The sequence below is a fragment of the Eptesicus fuscus genome, chromosome 9 (assembly GCF_027574615.1).
Source record: "Eptesicus fuscus isolate TK198812 chromosome 9, DD_ASM_mEF_20220401, whole genome shotgun sequence".
In the NCBI taxonomy this organism is placed as follows: Eukaryota; Metazoa; Chordata; class Mammalia; order Chiroptera; family Vespertilionidae; genus Eptesicus; species Eptesicus fuscus.
In genome coordinates this window covers 88455771-88483272 of record NC_072481.1, presented here as the reverse complement: position 1 = coordinate 88483272, position 27502 = coordinate 88455771, and the positions used below count along the sequence as shown (strand labels likewise).

Below are 27502 nucleotides of genomic sequence, written 5' to 3'. Positions count from 1 at the left end.
GCTGATGTTTAATAAATGAGCTCCTTTCTGTCTTAAAAAAGGCAGCTAAACGGTACCCATACCTTAGCACTGTACCTTGCTCCTCACTAAGCTGGAGATCTAATTCAAAGTAGGATATCTCTATACATAAAAGCCCAGTGACCAGAATGGTGGAACAACCAGAACTGGTGGTTATGACGCACACTGCGGCAGCCAACCAGCCTGATCTGGGTCCCGATCAGGGGGCGGGGCCAGCCGGCCAACCACCTGAGGCCCCTTCCCCACAACTGGCCCAGCCCAATGGACCCCCATCGGGACAGGCTGGCCGGACCCCACCTGTGCACGAATTCATGCACCGGGCCTCTAGTTATTTAATAAAATCAGAACAGATTAATTTTACAACTATAAATGATGCTCTCCCAAACTGTGGTTAATTATTTCAAATGTATCAGGAAGTATTTTTGTTGTTGTTGTTTTTTAATCCTCATCCAAGGATATTTTCCCATTGATTTTTGGAGAGAGTGGGAGAGGGAAAGACAGAGAGAAATATCAATGTGAGAGAAACACATTAATTGGCTTCCTCCTGCACAAGCCCCAAGGAGGACCCAGCCGGGGAGGAGCCTGCAACCGAGGTACATGCCCTTGAACAGAATTGAACCCAGGACACTTTAGCCCGCAGGCCGATCCTCTATCCACTGAGCCAAACTGGCTAAGGGCAGAAAGTGTTTTAAAATTTAACCTAACATCTATTTTTGAAACTGAAATACTGAAAAATCAAGGGTGTAACCTATCAAAACCTTGGTGAGAGATGATGCGTAGTGCTGAGTTCATGGTTAAAAAAAGAAAAATCACATTATTTAAATGCACTAAACAAATAAATTTTCCTTCATACCAAGGGTATGGATATCATTGTATCACAAAAGATAAATGCTATTATATATTATATTACATTACATTTATCTACTACTGTAGCTCCCAAATAACTCAAGTCATTAAGTCCAAGTTTTGATATCACATTACTACCACTTACTTCTCCCAAACAGAGCCAAAATACAATTACAGGCTGATGCATTGCAAATACACCTTTAAGGCAGTGGCTTTTAAATATATATTTAAGATCTAAATTTGTCTTTTCCTATCAAAGTCACTATGATCTGAAGCTTATTTAAAATTAAAAACATCAGCCCTGACTGATTTGGCTCAGTGGATAGAGTGTCAGCCTGCGGACTGAGGGGTCCCAGGTTCGATTCCTATCGGGGGCATGTACCTTGGTTGCGGGCACATCCCCACTGTGGGTGGGGTGTGCAGGAGGCAGCTGATGGATGTTTCTAACTCCCTATCCCTCTCCTTTCCTCTCTGTAGAGAATCACTAAAATATATTTTAAAAATAAATAAATAAAAATTTAAAATTTAAATTAAATTAAAAATCACTAAAATCAAGTCAAGGCTCCTTTCCTTGTGATTTCTCTTTTCCTCAGGTTTCTACCTGGGAGGTCCCATTTCCCTTCCCCACTCCAACACCTCAGAGGGCAGGAATAGTTTTAAATGTCATTTGCTATTGATATCCATGAAATGAATGATGAAGCTATACAACCAAAGCAAGATCCACGCTTTATAAACACATATTCTCACATATCTGAATTGATACACAAGATTCTTAGTTCATTTTACAGATTTTGAAACCAAATTGTTCAAATGGTAAATTCTGAAACCATGGTTAATGTAGCAAATGAATATTTCAAAACAAACAAAAACTTCATCCAAATATTTACATTTAAAAAATAGACTACTTATTAAGTGTGCTTGAACAAACCATGTGTGGAATTGAATTCCATTTATTACAGTTAGTTCCTGCTAAACACTTACTGATACTAGAGAAGACCCCCCAGCACCTGAGTTTTCAAGTGTTCCTATGCTAAAAAAATAAAACATGACAAATAATTTCTGAGGTACAAACTTGAACCTCAGAAATGGAGAGGCTAGTATGTAAGGCAAATTACTTAGAGGTTAGAAGGGGTGGCACCTGGCAGTCAATGTGGCTTTGCCACTGTCTCAGCATTACCAGGTTGTTGATAAAATTCTCTAGAGGTCACTTAAATTCTGTAATCACATCTCACTGCATTATGTTCTAGTAGTTTCACAAACTTGGGACACTCACAAAAATATCTGGGAATACATTCCTTGAGAAGGTGCAAGGGCCTCCTTATTACATTTAACAAAAAAACCATGCAGTCTCTTAGCGTTCATAGAGCTTTTTCAAAATAAACTGATTATTCAGCCCAATTAAAAACTCAAAACACTTTATATTACAGGTATAGAAGTTTATAGTGCAGCAATGCCAACACAAATAATGTGACACCTTCACCCCTACTTGCAATGTGATTAATAACTATACAATGACTTCTATTTTGTCATTGACTTTGGCTCCGATGTTTAAATACTTAAAACAACTTGGAAAGATTGTGTGTGTGTTTTGTTTCTTTTCATTGTTTTGTGTGGGCATGGGTACAGGTGGGGAGCGGTCAGTTAATTTATAATGAAGACAATCAGGAATTGAACAGCCACTAAAATTTCACATACCATTTCCTTACAAAATATACATGGAAGAATATGGCTTAAAGATAGAGGGGAAAAGCCTCTTATTTGTTCATTCTATTATACTTTACCTTTTATCCAGTCTGACAATAATGCCAAACTTAATTTAATACTTAGGGCAAGAGTAACTCTCTAAGTGAATTTTATGAAGTCCAATTTAATTTTGGTTTTTAGATATTGAGTGCTTAAAAGTTTGGAATTCTTCAGATGAACTAAAAAAAAGGTTATATCAACAACCAAAATCCCCAAAAGATTAGATAAAAAACAATTGATTAACCATCTAAAAAATACCCAACTATATTTTCTTAAATTAGAATTAGTTGGAATATATCTCTGCCCTTATAAACTGGCCTTTTGCTTAGTCTGTAGTCAAGGCAACTTTTCTTAAGTAAAATACTTCTACTAAGGAGAGACAAATGATCTCTTCAAAAAATAACTAAATAGGTCTAAAATCATTCCAAAGCTATCCCTTGGGTAAGAAATAGAACAATAATGGTCAACACAACAACTCAGTTTCCACAAGGACACCATTTTCTTTTTGATAAAAAAAGAGAGTGGGGTGGATTTTATATACCAAAATCAGCAGAATTTTCATGTTTCACAATTTTGTTGCTAGAGATCCCTTGAACTCATTTGGGAAGTGTTCTGAAGGTGCATATTATAGGAAACAGCAGCAAAATACCAAACAGCTCTACTGCTAAACAGCAGCTGCTCCTGCTGTGCCTTTAGAATACTAGTTGTAAGACAGCCATGATGACCACCAGATGCTGATTTGTTCTATCAACTGGGATTCTAAGGACGAAACAAGTTATTCTCTTTAAACAGTCCAGCATGGGACATCTATAATAATATCGGACAAATATGGACTTTGGGGAGAAAATATCAAAAATGTCAACAAGAAAGGCAATTAATATATTCAGTATTCTAAAGGCATGCTTCAGGGAGTTCAACGATGATTCTGGTAAGACCAACTGCTCACATACACACACACAAACACACACACACATAGATTTTAATGGTTAAAAAAACAAATTTGTTACTTTAGAAAAATGAATGCAGTGCACGTTCAAAAATATTATCGCCACAGACTCTGATTGCTCAGTCCACACATAAGTAGTAGTTGCCTTCTATGGTGATATGGCTTCTCTGCACTAATTCCCATCAGGCCGAAAAACATTAGGGCAGGTTAAGTAAAGACTGAATTGTTGCACAAAGGAACATTTACTCATCAGATCCCACTGATCTCTTCTGTGCCCGCTTCCTGGGCAACCTTCTTGGTGAAGCTTTATCTGTAAGAAAAGAGAAAGTTTTGAATTTGCCTATTATAGATATGTTAGATTCAAGACATTTAAAAAAAGCATTTCCCTTCAACTTTACAATTAAGCTCAAAAAACAAGCATACATGCAAAAATATGCCATCTAGTAATAAATGCCTCTTATCTAGTTTAGGTATTTTAACTAACCTTCAAAATAATCAATCCTTCAAGAGCTAACTGAACTAAAACAAAACTTTTGCAATTAGGGTGAGAAAAGATACAATCTTAGTTACCGTAACATAGGAGCCACCATGCAAAATCTTGACTTCTACAATTTAACATGATTATGCGTGCATAAGTAAACACTTTGGAAATAGTGTAAAATGTATGAAATTTGCAGCTCAAAAATATTTATATTGGTTACAAAATTAAAGACAGTATTTACAAATGCAGCCATGCAGTTGGCAATTTCATAGAATTACCTGGAATAAGCAGTAGGAAATTAAGATAGTATATCAATCCTAAGACCATCCTACACACATACTGGTAAACATTATGCTTTTCCTTTTTTCTCTTTATATCTTATGTTAAGAGTCTTAGTGGGGACTATCAAACAAAAAATAAATTGGTAGTGAGTTTCTTCTACTTTCAGTAAGAGTCATCTTTAAGTTTCTTTAAAAAAGGAAGGGCTTAATTCTCTCTGACCATTGTGGCTTCTTATTTTGTAGGAGCACTTTTCAAATTAGGAACATAAGCTCTCTTTGTGGAATAAGTAATTATTTTTCCAGTTTTTTTTTTTTTTTTTAAATGAAGGGCTGGAAAAAGATGTTTTCACCAAAGTATGGGGTTCATTTGTAAGCATTTCATGAACAATGGTATGAAAAATATAATGTGCCTAAAAGATATTTTTATTTTCCAAAATTACTAGACCATGCCTATATTTTAAAAATACATAATAGATTTTTATTAAGCATATTTAGAAACTAAAAATCTTTTTTAAAAATCTGCTTAAGCTTTAATGATTCAAATATTAAGACTAAGTCTACATATCACATGAAAACCCACATTTATTAGATAAGTTAGTAATGTTATTTAAGGGGTTCAACTTATCTAAAACTGAGCATAGAAGCATTTTTCTGATGAAGACAGCCTACAACTTTCATCAGATTTTCTAAAAGGTTAGACTAAGAACTACTGCCTTTACACAATTTACCAATTTCCAAATAATTAAAAAACTAAACAATATGCTGAATATAATTTTTGAGGATTCAAAAAGTACTTTAGAATCTAATAGCCATCTGTGTGAATATTGCTGTTACTAAGCAGATGTGAAGTGGTGATCACTGACTTCCAACAATTTCAAACACCTGCAGCAGGTTTTTAAATACGGGAATGCATAGAACAAGCCTTCATCACCTGCCTGTGTAGCACATCAAAGTTAGGAAGCAGAAAAATGAGAAACAGAGTAAGAGCATTCTGGAGTCACCAAGCTTTTGGAAAAATGGCTCCAAATATCTCAATAACTCAGAGAGCGGCATTTTATTTCAGCAAAGAACAATGTGTATAATGATGCTTTTCAGCCCAACCCCCCACTTATCATCACCACCCCAAACCCTAAAAAAACTTAGAAATTAACTGTAGTGAAATCATATCTCCCTGCAACCCTTTTCATTTTTAGATGACAAAGGCAAAATTTTAGTGAAACTTATTAATAACAAATCAAGAAAAAACTTATTCGCAATGAATTACAATTGTTCCAAAGTACCCTTCCTTCATTTACATTCTCATGAGTGAGATATATGAATAAAAGCTCCTGCCAAGTTAAATATTGGCCTCTTATATGTCCTACTCTTTATACCACCCCTCTTTCTAAAAGTAATTCCTCAAAGCTTAAGGCACCTTCCAGACAGACCTCCTGCTCCATGACCTTCAAAATCTCTTTTGTTTTTTTTCCATTCTATCCTCAAATATGCAAAGTACATGTTCTATTTTCAGAAGAAATGACTATTTTGCCTTGGCCAGTGTGGCTCAGTTGGTTGAGGGTCCTCCCATGTACCAAAAGGTCTCAGGTTCAATTTTGGGTCAAGGCACATGCCTAGGCTTGATTCCCAGTAGCGGGTATGCAGGAGGCAGCCAATCAATGTTTCCCTCTCTCTCTCCCCCTTCCTCCCGCTCTAAAACAAAAAATATATATATTAAAAAAAAGATAAGAAATGGCTATTTTTCCTAAATTACCTGCAATTTGGCTCAACTCCTTTACTCTAAGAAAACCATGTTTTAAGAAGGTGGTTCTCAAAATGTGGTCTGGACCAGCAGCCTCAAAAATCACCTAAGAACTTAGTTATGCAAATTCTTAGATCTTACCTAAGACCTACTCAATTGGAAACTCTAGGGGTGAGGCTCATCAAGTTTAACAAGCAGTCTAGGTGATTCTGATGAATGTGCAGTTTAAGAACTATTGCTGTAAGGAATCAAGTACAAGAGAAAAAAAAAACAAGCATATAAAATTAAATAAAAACACTGTTATAGTTGAATTGAAAATCTATACTAATAAAAGGGTAATAGGCGGGGAAGGGAAGCTGCCCACAGCCACGGTCCCAGGTGCCTGCGGCTGGCCAGAGGGAGGGAAGCCCGGGTCCTGGGTGTGGGGGCTGAGGCAGAGGCGGTTAGGGGCAATCATACAGGCAGGCGAGCAGTTAGGGGCATCGGGCAGGTGAGTGGTTAGAAGCCAACGGTCCCAGATTGCAGGAGGGATGTCCCAGATTGTGAGAGGGATGTCCCAGATTGCGAGGGATGTCCCAGATTGCAAGAGTGTGCAGGTCGGGCTGAGGGACCTCCCTGCCAATCCCGTGCATGAATTTTGTGCACCGGGCCTCTAGTATCAATATACAGTTGATTTGAAAAATTTGTATTTTCTATCTCAGTTCACAGAATGGGCCTAGAAACAATGTCACCCAGTACAAATGCCATTTCTAGTATCATCCAGGGGTCCTTGGAAAAAGAGAATCATGACTAGCTCCGTGCTTAGAGCAGAGAAGATAGAAAAGTTTAGTTTATCTTGTTGAGCTGGCTAGTAAGGGATAATTAAAAGATCAAAAGGCTAAGAATAGAGGCAATTCAAAAAGGCAGCCAGAAGCCAAAACTAACAATTTGAGCATCAAAAAGAATATAGTTGTTCTGGCCCTGACCAGTTTGGCTCAGTGGATAGAGCGTCGGCCTGCGGACTCAGGGGTCCCAGGTTCAATTCCAGTCAAGGGCATGTACCTTGGTTGCGGGCACATCCCCAGTAGGGGGCATGCAGGAGGCAGCTGATTGATGTGTCTCTCTCATCGATGTTTCTAACGCTATCCCTCTCCCTTCCTCTCTGTAAAAAATCAATAAAAATAATTAAAAAAAAAAGAATATAGTTGTTCTGGCCAGTGTGCTTAGTGGTTAGAGTGCCAGCCTGTGGACCAAAGGGTGTTGGGTACAATTCCCAGTCAAGGGCACATACCTTGGTTGCAGGTTCCCCAGCCCTGGTAAGGGCATGTGGGGGAGGCAACCGATTTATGTGTCTCTCTCACGTCAATGTTTCCCTCTCTCATGTCCATGTGTGTGTCTCTCTTTCCTCCTCCTCTTCCTCCCCCTTTCTCTCTCTCTTTTTAGAAATCAATGGAAAAAATATCCTCGGGTCAGGATTAAAAACAAAGAATACAGTTAACACAGCAATTCTATGAAAAGCCGAATTTAGAGATGATAAAAAACAAAGGAGAAAATTAGAAAAAAGCTCATTTGTCACCATTTGGGTGCCTCTTTACTTTGAAAATTAGAGAATAAAGGGGAGAATTTAATTTAGCATTTATCCTTTTTCAGTAGGAACTGTTTTAGGGTAACCAAACAGTTTCAGTTGATTAGGGAAAGCTCTATGTACTTTAAAAAAGAATGACAGTAAGTAAAAAGTCAAAGAAATTTCCACTGAAAATCATCACCACCGCTGGCACATTGATTCATGAGAGGATTATCAACTGGTGCATGTTTAGAGAATTGGAAATCTGTGTGATGACAAAGTGACACCCCACAATAACTTCTAGGCTGAAAGCAGAAATACCTCACCTTCACCCTAATTTAGTGCTCAAGTTATCATCATGATGTGAGGCAGAAGTACTCATGATGTATGCCAGTGATTTTCAACTGGAGTGAAGCAAGAATTTTTAAAACATGCAATACCTGACTATTTAGTCAGGGGCACTGACCTCTTTTCCCTTAGTCTGTCAAATAAACAAATGACAACAGCCAACACAACAATTGCCACCCAGTGTGAATGAATCAAAATTATACCTATGTATTTTGTCAGATCGGCAAAAAAGTATTTTTTGGTATGTCGTAGAAGTTTCGTAATTAATTAGTTTATGTGTGTCATGAAATGAAAAAGGTGAAAATCGCTTTAGTATATGCTATTAGCCAGAAAGACCAACTTAAGTCTAACCAAGCCTATAGATTAATCTTCCAGATTAAATAAAATTTAGATAAAGACACCAGGAAAAAAACAATCTGGCAAATCTGGAGGGTGGGCCTTTTTCGAGCCTTATTACTCAACTAGAGGCCCGTTGCACAAAATTCATGCACTGGGTGTGGGGGGGAGGGGTCCCCTCATTCCAGCCTGCGCCCTCTCGCAGTCTGGGAGCCCTTGGGGGATGTCCGACTGCCACAGAGGCAGGAGAGGCTCCCGCCAATGCCACTGCGCTCGCCAGCTGTGAGCCTGGCTTCTGGCTGAGCGGTGCCCCCCCCGCTGTGGGAGTGCACTGACCACCAGGGGGCAGCTCCTGCATTGTGCATCTGCCCCCTGGTGGTCAGTGCGTGTCATAGCGACTGGTCGTTCCGCCGCCAGGCCGAATGTGAGAGGGCGCAGACCAGGCAAGTATTTTATTTTATTTTTTTAAATATATTTTATTGATATTTTTACAGAGAGGAAGGGAGAGGGATAGAAAGCTAGAAACATCGATGAGAGAGAAACATCGACCAGCTGCCTCCTGCACACCCCCTACAGGGGACGTGCCCGCAACCAAGGTACATGCCCCTGACCGGAATCGAACCTGGGACCCTTCAGTCCGCAGGCCAACGCTCTATCCACTGAGCCAAACCGGTTTTGGCCAGGCAAGTATTTTAGAGGTACTGTGTGTTGGACAAAAAAGGGGCTCTGTAATAAATCTAACCCCAAGTAACCTTACAGGATGATCTGATCATAAATTTCTAACCGGGAAGGTCCTGCCTCAAGCCTGTAACTTCCCTAGTAAAAGATTATCTTTGCCTTAAGTAAGCCCTATTCATTGTTGTTTTTTTGGTGCATGTTTGAAATGCCCCCTTTTCAGACTCCTCAGGAGTGTAACCACCCTCAAAATAGCACATCATCTTATTAACTATCCTGTAATCAAATCAGAAAGATTTCCCTGCCTTGCTTTCTCCTATGTTCAAATAATCTTCCGTATGGTCCCTCCTTAATTTGAAATGTGTAAGGGAAACTGCAAACTGTATATTCTGGGAGCACTTAGACCTTCCTTCCTGGCATACTGTCACATTTGGCTCAAACTCTTTAAAAAATTACCTACAGGTTTAAATGTTTCTTAAATCAACACTAGAGGCTCAGTGCATGAAATTTGTGCACAGGTAGGGTCCATAGGCCTGGCCGGTGATCAGGGCCTTCCTTCCCTGGCTGCCAGCCAGGGCCTTCCTTCATTCCACACTGCCCCCTGGTGGTCAGTGCACGTCATAGCGGGCAATCAAACTCACGGTCTGCCAGTCGAACTCCCAAGGGGACACTTTGCATATTAGCCTTTTATATATATAGAAGATAGCTAGAAGATGTCATCATATCTCTAATTTCAAAGTATGTTATATTGAGAGTTCCATAGGCTCTTTACATTCAACAGATCTAATCCAAACTCATCTCTCCCCATGCATTAGTGTTCCTCTTCCTATATTACCTAATATTAACAGGATCATCTTCCACCCAGCTGCCTAAGCTCAGAGTACTCTTTCATGCCTCCCCCCTTAGACATCCAAACAGTCACCAAAAGCCAGGTCTGCTCCACTTCTGAAATATCTTTCTACTCACTTTTACTCCTATCACTAACTACCTTAGCTTAGGCCCTATTGATTTCTTACTTAAAAAAAAAAAAAATCATCTTCTAATAGCTTCTGCTTGCTAGCCATCTTCCACAAAACTATCATTTTCTTTTAAAACACATTTTTTATTTCTCAGCTTTAAAGTATCTGATGGCTACTTTTTACTTAGAAGGAAAAGTCAAAAGTCCTTAGCACAGCACACAAAACCTTGAAGACATCTTCTCACCCAACTTTTCAAAACTCTAGTCAAATGTCAACCCCTTCTGTGAATGCTTTCCCCCTCTCCTACAGCAGGAAGGCCCTCCCGTGCTCCTGTTACTTCACACCCACTTTTAGTAAAGCCACTACCATGCTGTAATTATGTTTCAATAGAGAGCTCACGGAATAATATGCAAATAATTGGGAAAACAATTCAATTTGTAAATAAATTTGTAAACAAAACCATCTGTAAACCAAGAAAGAACTTGAACAGTCAATTCACAGGAAAAGAAATACTAAGTGGTAAATAAATATGTATAAAGAAGCTAAACCTCATTCTTCATTGTAATAAAAAAAGATACTGTTTTTACCATTGACAGACTAAAACACTGATAATAATACTTGAAAATGATAAGTGAGGAGAAGCACACAATATAGCACAATGGCGAGAATATAAATTGGCATTATGTTTTGGTAAGGGAGATGTGTTCCTTAAAAATTAAAATGCACATAATTTTAGACCTAACTATTCTACTTTTAAGTAATTATCCCTTGTGGGGAGTGGGAGAAATAGGTGAAGGGGGTCAAAAAGTATAACCTTCCAGCCTGGCCAGCGTAGCTCAGTGGTTGAGCATCATCCTATGAACCAGGAGGTCACGGTTCAATTCCTGGTCAGAGCACATGTCCCAGTTTGCGGGCCCGATCCCTGCTATGGAGCATGCAGGAGATGGCCGATCAATGATTCTCTCTCATCATTGATGTTTTTATCTCTCTCTCTCTTCCTCTCCCTTCCTCTCTGAAATCAGTAAAAATATATATTTTTTAAGAAGTACAACCTTCCAGTTATAAAATGTCATGGGATAGAATGTATATCATGGTGACTACAGCTGACAATACTGTACTGTATATTTGAAACTTGCTAAGAGAGTAGATCTTAAAAGTTCTCATGACAAGAAAAATATTTATAACTTATGTGTAGTGATGGGTGTTAACTAGATTTACTGTGACAATCATTTTGCAATACACACAAAATTTTTAAAAATTGTCAAGTTTGCCTCAAACGCTTAAAAAAATTATCTACAGGTTTGGGTGTGCATAAATTTAAATATGAGCACTTAGTATTATTTGATAATTCTGCTTCACTCACCTTATTAATACTACCACTTTAGGTAGCACAGTGTCTTTAATTGCACACTCATTTGAATCCTGGCTCATCCTCTTATTAGCTATATGACAAGCTTCCTCATTACAGATTTAATTTTAAGACTGAAAAACTCAAAATAACAAACATCCTTCAATACAGACCAGGTTTAATCTGTGATGACACATTCATATAAAGTATTATCTAGTTATTAAAAGAATGAGGTAAATATGTAAGTAACTATCACAAAAAGATACCCAAAGCATGAAAACTCAGACTGTATAACAGTGTGTGCAATATCATGCCATTTGTACAAAACCAACAGTCAACAGACATATATGGTGATATATGTATAGAAAATACTTAGAATAACATATAAGTGCCAATTACTTATGAAAAATGGAATCGGGGGATCCAGGTGGTATCAACTTTTTTACTTCTGTACTCTTTATTTTTTATGAGGCCCTATTACTGTTTTTAAAAACATTTTTATTGATATTTTTACATGTGTTTTTATTGAGAGGAAGAGAGAGAGAGAGAGAGAGAGATAGAAACATCAATGATGAGAGAGAATCACTGATTGGCTACCTCCTACATGCCCCACACATTGGGGATTAAGCCCACAACCTGGTCATGTGTCCTGACAGGGAATCGAACTATAACCTCCTGGTTCATAGTTAACCACTGAGCCATGCCTGCTGGGCCCTATTACTTCTACGTTCTTTTATAAAAATTAATATTCTAAATAACTGCATATGTAGTCATAAAATTGAAATATATCTGTTAGGGAAACTATCATGCAGTATTTTAGTTTTATTTTTTCAGACTATTCTGGGTAGTTAGTAGTTAGCAGTTCTTCCAACAAATTTAGTGCTAAGAAACTGTTTCATTACTCATTAAGCTTATTGCAAAGTGGACCCCCAAAAAATAGCAAACACCATTAAAAAATTATTCACCTCACCTCTTCTACTTTGCACTGAAGCAACAGGAAAGAAAAGAGACAGGAAAAATATTAGAAATATAGAGAATGCCACATTTGTACATAAACTGCAGATTTGGAAGCATTTCTAAATTAAGAACTACACAAAATAAAATTTTAAAGCACTCATTAAACATATACTAAATTCTATACAAGTATTGGAAAAGACAAGTGTTAATTAGCACTGACCAAGCACTTGTGCTAAATCTAAAATATTTAATTTCCATTTAAGAGAAAAAGTTCCCAGCCAAGTTAGTAAGAGTACTTACTGATCTGATTCAAAGTTTCCTGAGGAATCCAACTCATGTCAACATCATTCTGACTTGTTGTACCCATCTCTACTTTCTGTACAGGTCTCTTGCGCTAGGAGAACAAAAAAAACAGTACTGTAAAGGAGTTTCATTATACTGTTTACTGTAACTTTAAAAAGAGACCTATCAGGCTACTTAAATATCTTAATAAAGAAATATGTTCTCTTCTAGTTTTAAAACCTACTCCTACTCAAGTTTTTATTAATCAGAGGGGGGAAATCATGTCTAGCACCAATTATAAAAAAATAAATAATAAAGGAATAAATCTTCAAACAATTATTTATTTTCAGGCTTTAAAGATATTTTCCTATGCTATAAAGCTTCATGTGTTATCAAGACTTTCTACTTATACAACGATTTTCTTTCCCTTTGGGTATTAAATGTTAAAGAATAAATTTATTTCCAAATTCAACAAAATTCAGGATAAATCACTGAAAGGATACATGCAGGCAGGTTCCTGCATTGTTAAACACACTTAAACAGCTGGCATAGATAAAACAAAAACATAAAATCTCATTTAAGCGAACAACCAAAAACTTTGTCCCTAGAGTTTTTGCAGCAAAACTACTAGGAAGTAAGAAAATAATTCAATTCTATTTAGCCCTGCTCTTAAAAATATCCCAAAAATCCCTATTTACTTAAAAGAGCATTAAATATACAGTCTAAAAATAAGATTTGGAATACACAGAAAGGTAACTACAGCCAATTAAAAAAAAAAAGGCTTCATTCAAATGGGAAAAATTAGAGATGCCATTGTATCTAATATACGTTTATATCAAAAACTCTATTATGAAAATGAAGCAAAGAAAGTTATGGAAATTAACATGTAAGCACTAAGTACTTCTCTTTTAAAGAGCAAGTGCTTATTAGTAACACTTATTGCTAATCTATATATATATATAAAACCCTAATATGCAAATAGACCGAACGGTGGAACAACCGAACAACTGGTCGCTATGACGTGTGCTGACCACCAGGGGGTGCGCACGGAACATGGTGGGCTTTGGCAGCAGGCGGCAGAGTGCGGTATATGGCAGGCATTGGCCGTGGCAGGATGGTGGAGTAGGTGAGCAGGGGCGCCAGTCGCTGTCATCAGGGCGAGCCTCTGATGGTTACTGAAAATTCTTTGCTCCTGCGCGCTGCGGTCCCGCCCGGTGATCGCACCCACTGCCGGTGCTGGAGCTGCCGTTTGTACCCGCTGCCAGCGCCCAGCACCAGTCCCGATCGCTCTGCGCTGTCAGCGGGTGCGAGCCACTACTCACACCCGCTGATGGTGTTGGCCCCAATCGCTCCACGCTGTCAGTGGGTGCGAGCGGGGGCGGCGCCATCAGCGCATGGGAGCAGTGGCGGCGGGAGTAGGGCTGCCAGCAGTGAGGGGACTGGGGGCCGCAGTGGGAGGGTCCAGGCAGGGGTGCGGAGGATGGGCCGAGACCTGCCCCTGTGGCCACAGCAGCCTCACAGCCCACAGTTCCTTTCAAGGGGCATGAATTCATGCACTGGGCCCCTAGTTTTAATACAAGGGTCTAGTGGATAGTAATATATTTGACACAAATCATGTTATACTTTCTCATGAGAGGAATATGAGTTGTTTTGTTTTGTTTTGCAGGGTTAGGGAGCAGAGTGAGATGAGGACAGTGGTGGAATTAGCTACCATGTCCAGAAAGAGAAACCACGATTACAGTATGTGCTCAGTGTTACCACTTTACTACCCAAACAAGAAAACAGAAGTTAGACTGATAGAATACAATCCAATTCATTATTTTCCAAATGAAAAGACACATTTAATTGCTAATTAGGGATTATCCTTATAGTTAAGAGTACTGAAGCAAATATAAAAGTTTCCATGCTTACAGATAAAATAACATACTGATAAAAAAGTGTAGTGAACAGAAAAATGAAAGCTTATGTTTGAGTTTTAGAAACACGTGGCCCTAGCTGGTTTGGCTCAGTGGATAGTGTCAGTCTATGGACTGAAGGGTCCTGGGTTCAATTCCAGTCAAAGGCACATGCCCAGGTTGCGGGGTTGATCCCCAGTTGGGGACGTGCAGGAGGCAGCCAATCAATGATTCTCTCTCATCATTGATGTTCTTATCTCTCTCTCCCTCTCCCTTCCTCTCTGGAATCAATACAAATATATTTATAAAAATAAAGCATTAAAAACAAAAGAAACAAGCATTCTAGTGTAATTTAACGTTACAATAACAATAAGAAGGTAAAGATCACTCTGGAGGGTACAGACTAAGGACACTAATTGCACATGTATAGAAAAGTCTAAACAAATCCAAGTCACATATTCAAGGTCTCACCCTCACGTTTTATTTTAAAAGGTACAACAAACCAACAAACAAACAAACATATAAATAAGTAAATAATTAAAGTAAAAGGTACAACAAATCTGTAAATATACAAACTCATATTGAAAGCAAAAAGTCACTGGATTGAACTTAATTTAGTACTGTAACAACTTCTCAAGTATGGCTAGAAGATTCATTCACCTATAATTACCTTTCTAGATTCCAGGAGTTGATGAAGGCCAACAACAACCAAGAGCCCAAGACCAGCAAGGAACATATACATAAAGATTCTAATATAAAAGGAAAAAATATAAACTGGCTTAATTCATAGGAACTATCACAGCTTATTAAAACTATAATTCTTGTTTAACTTATAAAAAACATCAAGCTAATTACATCTACAGGGTGTGGCAAAAGTAGGTTTGCAGTTGTGAGTAGATGAAAGATTATTCTTGCATTATAATTTATTAATCATTGTATTATTTTACATACAAACAAATGTAAACCTACTTTTGCCCCACTGTATATAATGTTAACACTAGATAAGCTTTCCAAATAACTTGCTGGTAAAAGGAATAAAATATTTTAATTCAATTTAGACCCAGATAGTAAGTCTTATAAATTTCTTACTTTATTTCTAACAATTTAAAAAAGCAATTATCTGATCCCAAATTAACAAAATTGCTTTATAATATATTAAGTTTATCTCCCTCAAATATTAGATTATTTTGCAGTTTGATTTAAAAATTACTTTTGGTGAATTCCATCTAAGTATACAGTAAGAAGTAATTTATCATTTACAAAGAACACATTTTTCAAGATAAAATCTTACGATTTACATTTTCAATAGCAATTTTAGAGGCATGCAACTTAGATTAGGTTGCTGATCAGTTTAAGAGCATGGGGTGCAAAAGATTTTAGAAGAGGGGAAGGATGGAAAGCTAAAGCTATCTTTTTAAAACAAATTTTTGTCAATTTCAACTATCTTTCCTAACTTGGTATGAATAGCTATAAGAATCATCTAAAGTATGAATTTACATAGTTAGGATTTCACCAAATCTACAGTCCATTTCATTTCCATCATTTAATAAAAATAGAGTGATAGGAGCAAGCCTTCTAGCCCTACTTAACAAGATCAAGATCTACATATTTCAACTTCCACTTACGTTTCTCCATCTAAGCCATCCTCTCTTTCAATAATTGTAACTGTTTGATTGAAGACAGCATCTTGAAATACATTGCCCTGTTTACAAAAAAAAACAAGAAAGAAAAATTCCCCCAAACTGAAATGGCATTGATAAAAGGAAAGCCTATAAGAATTCTTAAAACCATTATTCTAAGAGATATACGATAGCTTTCTTATCACTTAGAAGACAAGACTCAGTCATGCCTAATGGCACTAACTCAGTGTCAGTGATTCAACATTACGATGTTTGTTATTTTCTCCTAAGAAATAAAAAATGCTTCCAATTTCGCCAAAGTTGTCCCCCACTTTCTTTTGGGTTGGGGAGAAGGGAAATTGAGGAACCAGGGAAGTAAAATAAAAACAAGATAAAATGTGCATAAAGAAACAAAGCCCACAGAACACACTTATAACGAAAAGCCCTACGTTCTCTTGGTATAACCTTCCAAACAAAAAAGACAGAGCATGAACATTTATAGAATAGCAGATCATTTTAAGAACTAGACTTGAGCTCTGGCTGGTGTTGCTAAATGGTTAGTATCAGCCCACACACCAAAGTATCTTGGGTTCAATTCCTGGTCAAGGGCACATACCTGGGTTGCCGGTTCAATCCCCAGCCCCAGTCAGGGTGCATTTGGGAAGCAACCATCAATGTGTCTCTCTCATATCAGTGTTTCTCTCTCTTTCCCCTTTGCTCCCTCCCCTGAACTCTCTCTAAAAAAAAAAAAAATCAATGGAAAAACTATCCTCGGATAGATTAACAGAACAAAAAATTACACTTGAACAAGTCAAATTCACCTTCTAAATTAACAATAGGTTGGAAATCTACACTAATAAAAGAGAAAGATGCAAAGTGACTGTACCTTTGCAACGCCCACCAGCCAATCAGGAGTGAATATGCAAACTAGCCCAACAAAGATGGTGGGTTAATTTACATACACAGACACGGAGCGGCTGGGATGCTTGCATCGTCGCCATGGTGACAACGCAGGCCTTCCGCACCACCCCAGCTGCTCTGGGCCTCTGGGCAGTGTGGGAAGGCAGAAAGGCGGCTCTGGGCTGGAGTGAAGGTGGTGCTAGCAGCCAGGGGAAGGAAGGCCCATTCTTGCACGAATCTTCGTGCATCGGGCCTCTAGTAAATTTATAATAAATTAGAGGCCCGGTGCATGAAATTCGTACACAGGGGTGTGTGTCCCTCAGCCCAGCCTGCACCCTCTCCAATCTGGGACCCCTCAAGAGATGTCTGACTGCCCGTTTAGGACCAATCCTACCTGGATCGGGCCTAAACGGGCAGTCAGATATCCCTCTCACAATCCAGGACTGCAGGCCCCCAACTGCTCGCCTGCCTGCCTTCCTGATTGCCCCTAACCACTTCAGCCTGCCAGCCTGATCACCCCCTAACCACTCCCCTGACAGCCTGATTGATGCCTAACTGCTGCCCTGCCAGCCTGTTTGCCCCTAACTGCCCTCCATTTCAGGCCTGATCACCCCTAACTGCCCTCCCCTGCATGCCTGGTCCCCCCAACTGCTCTTCCCTGCAGGCCTGGTCCCCCCAACTGCTCTTCCCTGCAGGCCTGGGTCCCCCCGAAACTGCCCTTCCCTGCAGGCACGGTTGCCTCCAACTTCCCTCCTCTGCCGGCCTGGTCACCCCTAAATGCTCTCCCCTGCAGGCTTGATGGCCCCCAACTGCCCTCCCTTGCAGGCCTGGTCCCTCCCAACTGCCCTCCCCTGCTGGCCTGATCGCCCCCAACTGCCCTCCCTTGCAGGCCTGGTCCCCCCCAACTGCCCTCTCCTGCTGGCCATCTTGTGTCCACATGGGGGCAGGATCTTTGACCACATGGGGGCAGGCTTCTTCTGTGTTGGAATGATGGTCAGTCTGCATATTACTCTTTTATTAGATAGGATAGAGGCCTGGTGCATGGGTGGGGGCCAGCTGGTTTGCCCTGAGGCTGTCCCGAATCAGGGTGGGGGTTCCCTTGGGGTGTGGGGTGACCTGGGCTAGAAGCCTGTGGTGGTTTGCAGGCTGGCCACGCCCCCCGGCGACCCAAGTGGAGGCCCTGGTATCTGGGATTTATTTATCTTCTACAATTGAAACTTTGTAGCCTGGAGCGGAACCAAGCCTTCTGCTCGCTCCATGGCGGCAGCCATTTCCATTGGGATTTATTTATCTTCTATCATTGAAACTTTGTAGCATTAAGTGGAGGCCTAGGCCGGCAAGGGCAGGTGGAAAGCTTGGCTTCCTCCATTGCCGGGGAAACCCAAGCCTCCCTCCTGCTCTCCGTGGCCAAAGCCATCTTGGTTGGGTTTATTTGCATATTTGCTCCTGATTGGCTGGTGGGCGTGGCTTGTGGGTGTAGCGGAGTTATGGTCAATTTGCATGTTACTCTTTTATTAGATAGAATGGGTGATTTTTATTATCAAAATATTTTCTGTTGTGATCTTGAAACAATTTTATCAGTTCAACACAATTTCAGTTTTCAAATACATCAAAATCATTCAGTGTTTGATTCTCTGCACAAAAGTAGTACTTAGAAAGTGTTACTTATTGTTAAACTGTAATTATAAAAGTTTTACTTCCAGATCTTGCAATTGGCATTCTTCTGTTGACAATTCCAAGAATCAGAATACTGATGAAACTAATATTTAAAATGGAACTAAAACTACATATATGCCTGATAAAGTTTTGTTTGAAATATGTAATTCTTCAAGTCACTTAACTATAAAGTTGAGAAAGCATATGTTATTTTGAAGGAAAAAAGAAAAACCTTCTATTCTCTACTAAGAAATTTTTTAAAAAGAAAAACTTAATTGCAGCAACAGAAATTTAACTAAGATATAAGGTAAACATGTTGACACTACAATAATGAAAGGTTGACCAAGCTTCCAAACAGGGTAAAATTTCCTTCACTGAAAAGTTTTTGAAAAGGAAATGGGTTTAGATGTGCTCTTATCTGAAGGTGGACCTAATAGTTGGCATCTAGAGGTGAACTCCCAGTAGTACAATTGTGATAGGTTTCTCTTATACATTCATTGGCTATATACCACACCATATTAAAAACCAGAAGACAGCAGAGCTTCTTTAGGCAACTTGGATCTTATAAACCATAAACCTTACCGCTAAAACTATGTTAAAAACAGCAGACTCCACTGTGGCTAACTTTCCTTTTAAGATCAAGTCACTTCCACTTTAATACTTTAGCACAGTGGTTCTCAACCTTTCTAATGCCGCGACCCTTTAATATACTTCCTCATGTTGTGGTGACTCCCAACCATAAAATTATTTTCGTTGCTACTTCATAACTGTAATTTGGCGACCCTGCTAACGGTTCTCAACCTGTGGGTCGTGACCTCAAAGAGCCTTGGGGCCTCAAAGAGCCTTGGGCGACCCACAGGTTGAGAACCGCTGCTGTAGAGCCTAAGACCATCGGAAAACACAGATATTTACATTACGATTCATTAACAGTAGCAAAATTACAGTTATGAAGTAGCAACGAAAATAATTTTATGGTTGGGGGTCACCACAACATGAGGAAGTGTATTAAAGGGTCGCGGCATTAGAAAGGTTGAGAACCACTGCTCTAGCACCTCACACTTATCTCTAGAATGCATCACTTATGCTGTGATATAGCCTGCTTACATCCATCTCCCCCAGTGGATTATAGACTTAAAGACGAAGACATGCAATTTATCTTTTGTCCTCACCCATCTCGAACTAAAAAAAACGTTTAAAGGGCCTTACGTTCAAATCTTTGTAGTTCAGATTGATGACTAGACCGAAGGGTCGTCCACCCATGGGCTCTGCAGGAATGAAGGAGTACTCAAAAGTTGCCTGTCTCTGGGGTGGGACTACAGTGTTCAAAGGAAGAGCTGTGAAATTCTGGATATAAAACTGGTAGTCCTGCGGATAACGGAATGAGGCATCTAGGGATTCAACAATAAAATCTTCTGTGCCCTTGTTTGTAAAGCCTACCAGGAATTTCACAATGTTGTTTGCTGGAAAATCTAAAAAGAGAGAGAGAGAGACAAGATTAGAACATGCTCAAAGGGCATAAAATAAAAAGTATGACATTACTCATGGATTTTGGCACTCTTTCCCAATACATATAGACTTGGTTTCAGAATCCCTTTCAATAGAGCATTCCAGTCATCTACTAACTAGTAACTGGTATATAAACTGAAACCCTTGTCTATACTCCAGCATTTCAACTTAAGATCTGAACTGAGTACCAAAATTTCAGACCAGATCACATCCAAATTATGTGGTCTAAGAAAGAGTCGTGTACTTTTAGTAAGATTATCTTGCAGTGAGACTATCTGTCTTTATAAAGTCACCTCCCACCCCCCAACTCAGTATCTATTATCTATGCAAACAATGGAAAGATGAATGACATAATAAATTGGGGTGGGAGGAATCTCTTAATCTAATTAGACATTTTATGGCATAAGGTTGGAACATACATGGGAATAAAATAGAAAGCTTGAGAAGGAAATTAATAACTTCAAAATAATAACTTAATAATTATACTGTAGTCTTCAGAGCCGAGTTTCACCCAGTATAGCACAGGCTTTGGAGTCAGACTGATCTGGGTCTAAACCCTGTCTCCACACTCTATTTACTAACTGGGTAACATTGGACAAATTGTTAACCTCTCTAAATCTCAGTTTAGCAATAGTAACTAACCTCAGAGGATTTTTTTTTTTTTTATTTCTTTATTGATTTCAGAGAGGAAGGGAGAAAGAGAGAGAGATAGAAACATCAATGATGAGAGAGAAATCATTGATCAGCTGCGTCCTGCACGCCCCCCACTGGGGATTGAGCCTGCAACCCAGGCATGTGCCCTTGGCCGGAATCGAACCTGGGACCCTTCAGTCCGCAGGCTGATTCTCTATCCGCTGAGCTAAGCCGGCTAGGGCCTCAGAGGATTTTTGTAAGGATTTAATAATACATGAAAGGCATTGAGAACAATGCTTGCCATAGACTTCATTAAATATAAGCCATTATTTACTTTCTTTTAATGTAATCTAGGCTCCAACCAAGGCCTAATTGTAAAGATTTAATATTTCACTGTTTCCACTCAAAATACAAGTTACTTTATTGTGGCAGTTTGAAAAGAGTTTAAACAGTTTCTTTCAAAGGAACACTTAATTTCTAGTTAAAATAGATAGCTTTTCTTTTCCCCCTTAATTTAAATGCCAGGAATAGTACCTTACAGACATGGGTATTTACACATATAATCTGAGGGGTTTTTTCCAAATGTATATTTACACTTGTAAGAAAGGAAGATGCATCTTAAGCATTACTAACACTTCCCCAACAAGTGACCTTGTTATTTAAAAAATTTCTACATCTGAGTCAAAACTAGTATTTCTCTATTACCTTCTCCTTTTACAAATAGGATAGTTGTATCTGCACTTGGTGAAGCTTCAGGTTCACCAGATACATCTTCTTCCTCTTTATCTTCTGCCTAAGAAAAACAATATTAAAAAGGGATTACTACAGGGAAAAATACCACCATATAAAAATGACTTCACTAAGATTTGGGACAAAATATTGCCTCTCCAAGGCTTTGTTGGGATTAGCAGTGGTATGAATTTTATTGTATCTCATCAGTTCAAATAAAAAATTCTAGACAGTGTATCTTGAACAGAAATGTGCATACCAAATCCCCTGGGATTTTGAGGATATGATTCAGGTCTCGAGTGAAGCTTAAAATTCTATTTCTAACAAGCACTCAGGAAATGCTGATATTGCTGATACTCAAACCACACTTAGAATTGCAAGGTTCTAGAGTGTGGGCTGGTAAACTTTTTCTGTAAAGGATCAGGTATCAAATATTTTTGGCTTTGAAAATTATAAGGTCCTTATTGCAACTACTCAATTCTGTGGCTGCTTTCTATGTGGCTACCCCGTAAAAGCAGACACAGAGAACACACACAAGATGGGCAAAGATGGACCTGGGGGACAGCCACATTTTGCTGAGCCTGTTCTAGAACACCTTATTAGCCTACAAAGACTTCCATCCTGATTAACAGAACATAACAGAAAAACTGTCTAGTTTACTGTTTCAAGAAGATGCTGGTGCCCTAACCGGTTTGGCTCAGTGGATAGAGCGTCGGCCTGTGGACTCAGGGGTCCTGGGTTCGATTCCGGTCGTGGGCATGTGCCTTGGTTGTGGGCACATACCCAGTGGGGAGTGTGCGGGAGGCAGCTGATCGATGTTTCTCTCTCATCGATGTTTCTAACTCTCTACCCCTCTCCCTTCCTCTCTGTAAAAAATTAATAAAATATATTAAAAAAAAAAAAGAAGATGCTGGTAAAGAAAATTATAATACTCAAGGCAAGGGCGATGATCAAGGGATAGAAAAGTTCTGGCTAAACTGTAACTATAACAAAGATCCAACAGTTTCCTTTGCTACTCTTTCCTCCACAATAAATACATTCCAGTGCTAGAGATCTGAAGTAATTTCAGAAAAGTGGTTATAATAATACTAGAGGCTGATGCACGAAAATTCGTGCAAGAGTAGGTAGGCCTTCCTTTCTCCGGCTGCGGGCACCAACTTCCCTCTGGCACCCGGGGCCCGGGCTTCCCCAGGAAGGTCATCCGGTCTAATTAGCATATTATGCTTCTATTATTATAGATAATCTATCACTAAATTTCTGTGCATGCCCAATTTCAGAGCCCTAAATACCATCTCTAATCCTCATTTTCTGGATGGATTCCCTTCAGATGTTCATTCCAAGTTATCTTACCAGAGCAGCACTTTTAGAAGAGTGAAGTCTTTGTTACCATTACTGACGGAGGAATGTATTTATTTAGTTAATGTAATGCATCGAATGAAGATGCAGAGCCCTAATATAAACCCTTAACATATGGATTTGCATACATGTGAAAAGCTTGACACATGGTAATCAGTAAAGGTAGTTTTATTAAAGGAGGGGGAATTAGAAAAGCACAAAAATTAGTAGGGGTATTCTATTCAAGTGAAACAGGATATGCAAATGCATAGAAATGGTCATTTAAACATCAACAAAATAGCAAGCAGATTAGTTTAGTTGGAAAGCATACTCCATAAAAATGAGGGCAAAAAAAAAGCAGTATCTATATACAAGGTCAATTATTTTGAAGTTGACATAATAGAAAAATAGGGACTTGGTTTGATCCTGAAAAAAAAAAAATCACAAAATCTAGAATCACAAGTTTCTAGGTTCAAGTATGGCATAATGAAGAGAAAGAAAAAAAAATGTGTGGCATAGATTGCAGTAGTCCAAGAGAGGAAATGAAATTAGCTAGAAGCATGCTGCAATAATCCTTATTCTAGCCCAATATTCTTACTGTCATACTATAATGTTATAATAAAAGTGTCAGAGCTGAATGACTTCTAGAGATCTTCTCTAAGCCCTTTACTCGCACAGAACATACTATATATACAGTTTATTATCTGCTCCTTACCCCTGGACAACTCCAAGAACATGAGCTACATGACAGCAAAGAAGACACTTGGTTTGTTCACCCCAGCATCCAAAACAGTGCCTGGCACGTAGCAGGGCACATAAATAAATATTTGCTTGTTGAAGGGAAGAAAGAGAAAACTGAAACCCAGAGACAAGTTACCCAAGATCAGAAAGCTAAGTAGTACATCAAATGGTCCCAAATCAACAAATGGTCCACTATATTGTTACCTTAACAGAGTTATGTCCATATGCTCTCCCTTCCTATTCCAGAAAATACTAATGATCCATCCCCAATGACTGCCCCTATTATCCCAACTTCAATCCACACCAAACACAGAAACAAGCCTCTAAAATCAAGAATTTTAAAAGCAAATTTATCTATAAAAAGGATAAATTCTAGGTATATACAGTATATACATTAAGTCATATGTCACACTTACCAAATCTGTGGGTTCATCTTCTTCCACCTCTGCTTCATCATCTTCATCTTCAATTATTGAATCTTCCACTGTTTCTTCATCTTCTGTAAGATCTTGAGCTACTGCTACTGAGCCTAACAATAAAATATAAAACAAGCAGTTACCTACCCTGGAATACTAATGTTTTTTCATCTCAAGAATAATGAACAAAAATTTCCCCTTGGAGCAGTTCAATCACGCAGTGTACTTGAATGATGCTAGATTACAATGCATATAAGAATATTCAGCCCTAGCTGGTTTGGCTCAGTGGACAAAGCATCGGCCTGTAGACTGAAGGGTCCTGGGTTTGATTCCAGTCAAGGGCACATGCCGGGGTTGCGGGCTTGATCCCCAGTAGGGGGCGTGCAGGAGGCAGCCGATGATTCTCTCTCATCATTGATGTTTCTAGCTCTCTTCCTCGCTAAAATCAATTAAAAAAAATATTCATATGATTTTATCTTAGTAGTTTTAACAACTGCATGTTAATTTTAATGGGAAACGCTGCTTAATTTTAAAAAGCACCTAACAGTTCAAAAAATGAACTCCGAAATTAAAGATGCCTTAAAGTTCAAGTAAAGGACTTCAAGCAATTCTGTCAAGGAAATGAAGGAAAAATAAGTGTTTCAAAAGAAATTCCAAAATTTAATCTGTCATTATCCATACAAAATAAAACAAAAATACTCGCGGCTAAAGAAAAACAGCAATCTAAATACCTAGGCAAGCAACACTGTTATTAGAGTTGACTAAAGCTCAAACTCTTAGAACTTGATAGCATGTAATTCCAAGGAACAAAGATCTACATGGCATTCACGTAAAACTAGCTGGCATAAAACACGCTGTTTAGTAAAAAACCTATATTGTTAACTTCATGGTTGAGAGCAGAGAAAGCATGCACTGATTTTTGCAGATGGTTTCAAACATGTTTTATTATACTTTTTTATTTCCCCTACACTTAATATGAAAGTAAAAGTTAAGCATAACTATAATGCCAGGAAAGTATAAATCACATATTTTTATATGCAAAAGTATTCTAAATAAGTCACATTAAATCTATTTCAGGCAAGATCCTCAAAAGAAATTTCAAAGTTGTAGCGAGTCTTCCAACATTTCTCAGAAAGAATGATGATGTGGCAATTCAGGAAAGGGAAAAAAATGTGGGAAAGGAAGCATGTGCATATGCTGCAATAACCAGGAGAAACAGCACACGTTAAGGTCCATGTATTTTAAGTCTTTTCAGTTCTTCTTCCTAAACAAGTCATTAAAAAAAGCTAATTAAAAGACACCCCTCTCCCCCAAAAAAGAAAAAACCCTAAAGAAATGAAAAACTAGTAAGAAAATTATCTAGGTCTGACATAAAGTTGTACTTAAACTCCGAATTGAGACATAACGGCTGTTCACCCTACATTTCAGTGGATATTAAAGTACTAGAGGCCCGATGCACGAAATTCGTGCAAGGGGCTCAGCCCTCATGGCCTCAGCTGCCTCTCAGCTCTGCCCACTGGCTGGTCGTTCCGCCATCCGGTCTAATTAGCATATTAGCTCTTTACTATATAGGATTCTAATGTTACCAGTAACATTTTTATGCCTATAAAATCTAACAATTTTCAGTTGGAAAAATTTAAAAGGAAACATCTTTTGAAAGAAAGACCATTATTCACAAAAAGTATTTAAAGATACCCAGTTCAGTTTAGATACTGATATTTCCTTTAAAAAAAAAGTTTAAACCCTGAAAAAATATAGTAAGTAGAATTGGCAATTTGAGAGAGAGAGAGACAGAGACAGAGAGAGAGAGAGAGAGAGAAGAGAGAGAGAGAGAGAGAGAGAGAGAGAGAGAGAGAGAGAGAGAGAAATCAGCAAGTAAATGGTAAGGAAAAGAATCCCTCAACCAGCAAATGAATTCATTAACAGTTTTGGTTACTTTTCATACTTGGGTTTCCATCCACTAAATAGAAACCAGTCACTTCACTTTTATTTGGGAAACAACTTGTGGATACCTGTCACTATCATTCATTTTGCCTCACAGCTTGCTTCAACTGATGGAATCAAAAGAATTCTAGCGATCATTTAGTCAGACTACATTTTACAGATTACAAAAATCGAAGTTCCTGATAGCATCAGGGCAAGAAGCCAAGTCTCCACATGTTTAATGTTCTGCTGTGTAGGTTATTTTCACACCAGCTTAACAGTTGGGAGGAATGCACAAACCCGAATAAAAAATGCAAAACTCGAATTAGGCTGTATCTTTTTAGGACACAGCTCCAAGAAACAAACAAAAAAAATGGTTACAAAAAAAGAAAGGAGAGGAAATAAAGGGCCTGAGCACTAGACATCCCACAGAGATCCTTCAGTCCGCCTGGGAGTATAGGGCTGGGCAATGGGGGTGAGAATGGGGAGCTTTTCTGAAATCGAGACTCCTGGCAACACCCAGGGACCAGGGGCTGGTCAACGGGAAGATAGCCAGGAACATACAAAGTGCTCCGAGAGTTTAGGTGTTTAGAAAACAGAGGCTTCGGCAAATGAATGAAGGCGGACGCCGCGCGTGGAAACGAAAGACACGTCAGCCCAGAGCCGGGGGTGGGGGTGGAGCGGCGCGGCGGGCGGCCAGGAGCCTGAACCCGGCCGCAGGGCTGCGGGCTGCAGCGCGCTCCGGGCCGGCCGGCCGGGCCAGGCCACGGCCCCTCCGCCTCCCTCCCTCGGGCCCAGGACCCGCCAGCTCCGACCACAGCAGCGGGCGCGGGGCCGGGAGGCAAGCCCAACCCGCGGCGGCACCCCGCGCGGTCGCCCGGCACTGCCCCGCGCTCCGCGTGGAGGCGGCAGAGGCCCCACCGGAGACTGTCCCCCACGCCCTGCGGCCCCTACTGCGAGCTGGGGGTCGAGGACGAGGTGGAGGGAGGCCGGCGAGCTGGACGCCGGACCCAGGAGCTGCCGCCGCCGCCTCCAGCTTTAAACTTGCAGTCCCGGGCGTCTCCTTCTCGGGGAGCCCCACCGTCCACTCCCCTCGCCTCACCTCCAGGGCCGCCTCGGAGCAAGAGGGTGGCGGGGAACACGAGCAAGAGAAGCAGAAGCAGGCGGGGGAGGAGCCTCATGGCGTGGCCCGTCCGGTGTCCTGTCGCCGTCCGCGAGAGCTCTCCGCGGCTCCGGCGAAAATGGCGTTACTCTTCATCCGGGCTCCGGGCGGGGAGGGGCGGGGCACGTACCACGCACGGGCCTCCGCCACGCCCCTTTCGGTGGCCGGGGAGCACAGTCAACGTGGCCGCCTCCAGGCTCCCGGCGGTGGGGTGCGCGCGCGGGAGGCCTGGGAGTCACGTGGCGGGGTGCTGGGCCTGGGAGGTTCCCGGAGAGCCCTCCTCCCCCTGTAGTGCGGGGTGGCGACTTGGGGTTGGTCCCTCGGATTGGTGGCTTGCCTGGCCCTGCGGGTCCCACCCCTGGTGCTTGGCGCGGTAAGGTGGGTTGTTTTTTTTAATATATATTTTTAAAATATACTTTTATTGATTTCAAAGAGAAAGGAAGAGGGAGAGAGAGATAGAAACATCAATAATGAGAGAGAATCATT

General features: G+C 40.0%; 1 protein-coding gene across 2 annotated transcripts in view; it reads right to left on the bottom strand.

The window, feature by feature from the left end:
* Window positions 1-27122, bottom strand: part of SSR1 (signal sequence receptor subunit 1) — a 42228-nt gene extending 15106 nt beyond the window's left edge. The window contains exons 1-8 of one of the 2 annotated variants that reach the window (XM_028130157.2): window positions 26957-27122; window positions 23932-24044; window positions 21416-21503; window positions 19778-20040; window positions 16022-16098; window positions 15067-15145; window positions 12520-12613; window positions 3800-3863 (exon numbers count right to left, since the gene is read on the bottom strand). In XM_028130157.2, coding sequence (XP_027985958.2) covers window positions 3800-3863; window positions 12520-12613; window positions 15067-15145; window positions 16022-16098; window positions 19778-20040; window positions 21416-21503; window positions 23932-24044; window positions 26957-27035 — 857 coding nt within the window. In that variant the 5' untranslated portion in view covers window positions 27036-27122. Of the gene's footprint in view, window positions 1-1577; window positions 3864-12519; window positions 12614-15066; window positions 15146-16021; window positions 16099-19777; window positions 20041-21415; window positions 21504-23931; window positions 24045-26956 lie in introns of those variants that run through there. The other variant, XM_008154850.3, reaches the window with a different exon arrangement.
* Window positions 27123-27502: the final 380 nt, after the last annotated feature.